This window comes from Nanorana parkeri, unplaced genomic scaffold (assembly GCF_000935625.1).
Source record: "Nanorana parkeri isolate BGI_ZX_2015 unplaced genomic scaffold, ASM93562v1 scaffold5225, whole genome shotgun sequence".
NCBI lineage: Eukaryota > Metazoa > Chordata > Amphibia > Anura > Dicroglossidae > Nanorana > Nanorana parkeri.
The window spans coordinates 1-368 of record NW_017311485.1 but is presented as its reverse complement, the minus strand read 5'-3'; the positions used below and the strand labels follow the sequence as shown (position 1 = coordinate 368).

General features: G+C 55.2%; 1 protein-coding gene across 1 annotated transcript in view; it reads right to left on the bottom strand.

Annotated features, from left to right (window-relative positions):
* The window catches only part of LOC108804116 (receptor-type tyrosine-protein phosphatase O-like), a 4,859-nt gene extending 4,571 nt beyond the window's left edge, over positions 1-288 (bottom strand). The window contains exon 1 of the mRNA XM_018575879.1: positions 137-288. Within this exon, the coding sequence (XP_018431381.1) occupies positions 137-270 (134 nt within the window). The 5' untranslated portion in view covers positions 271-288. The remainder of the gene's footprint in view (positions 1-136) is intronic.
* Positions 289-368: the final 80 nt, after the last annotated feature.

Sequence of the window (368 nt, the reverse complement as noted above, 5' to 3'; positions counted from 1 at the left end):
GCCACAATCACACAAGAAAGGGAGGGGCGACAATCACACAATATAGGGAGGGGAGGGGCCACAATCACACAATATAGGGAGGGGCCACAATCACACAATATAGGGAGGGGAGGGGCCACAATCACACAAGGGTTACCTGCAGTGCACTGTGATTGGCCCTTTGGTTTTGGCCGCCTTCTGTCTCACCATATATACAAACTGCAGGATGCTTTCCGCTGCGCTGCTCGCCGGGACGCCGTGGTCTGGCCACGCGGTGAAGTTGAAATGCATCACATGCTGAGCGTCATCCTCCTGACAAGAAGAAGAAAGGTGAGGAGGAGCAGGAAAAGGAGGAGGAGGAGGAAGGAGGAGGAGGAGGAGGAGGAGGA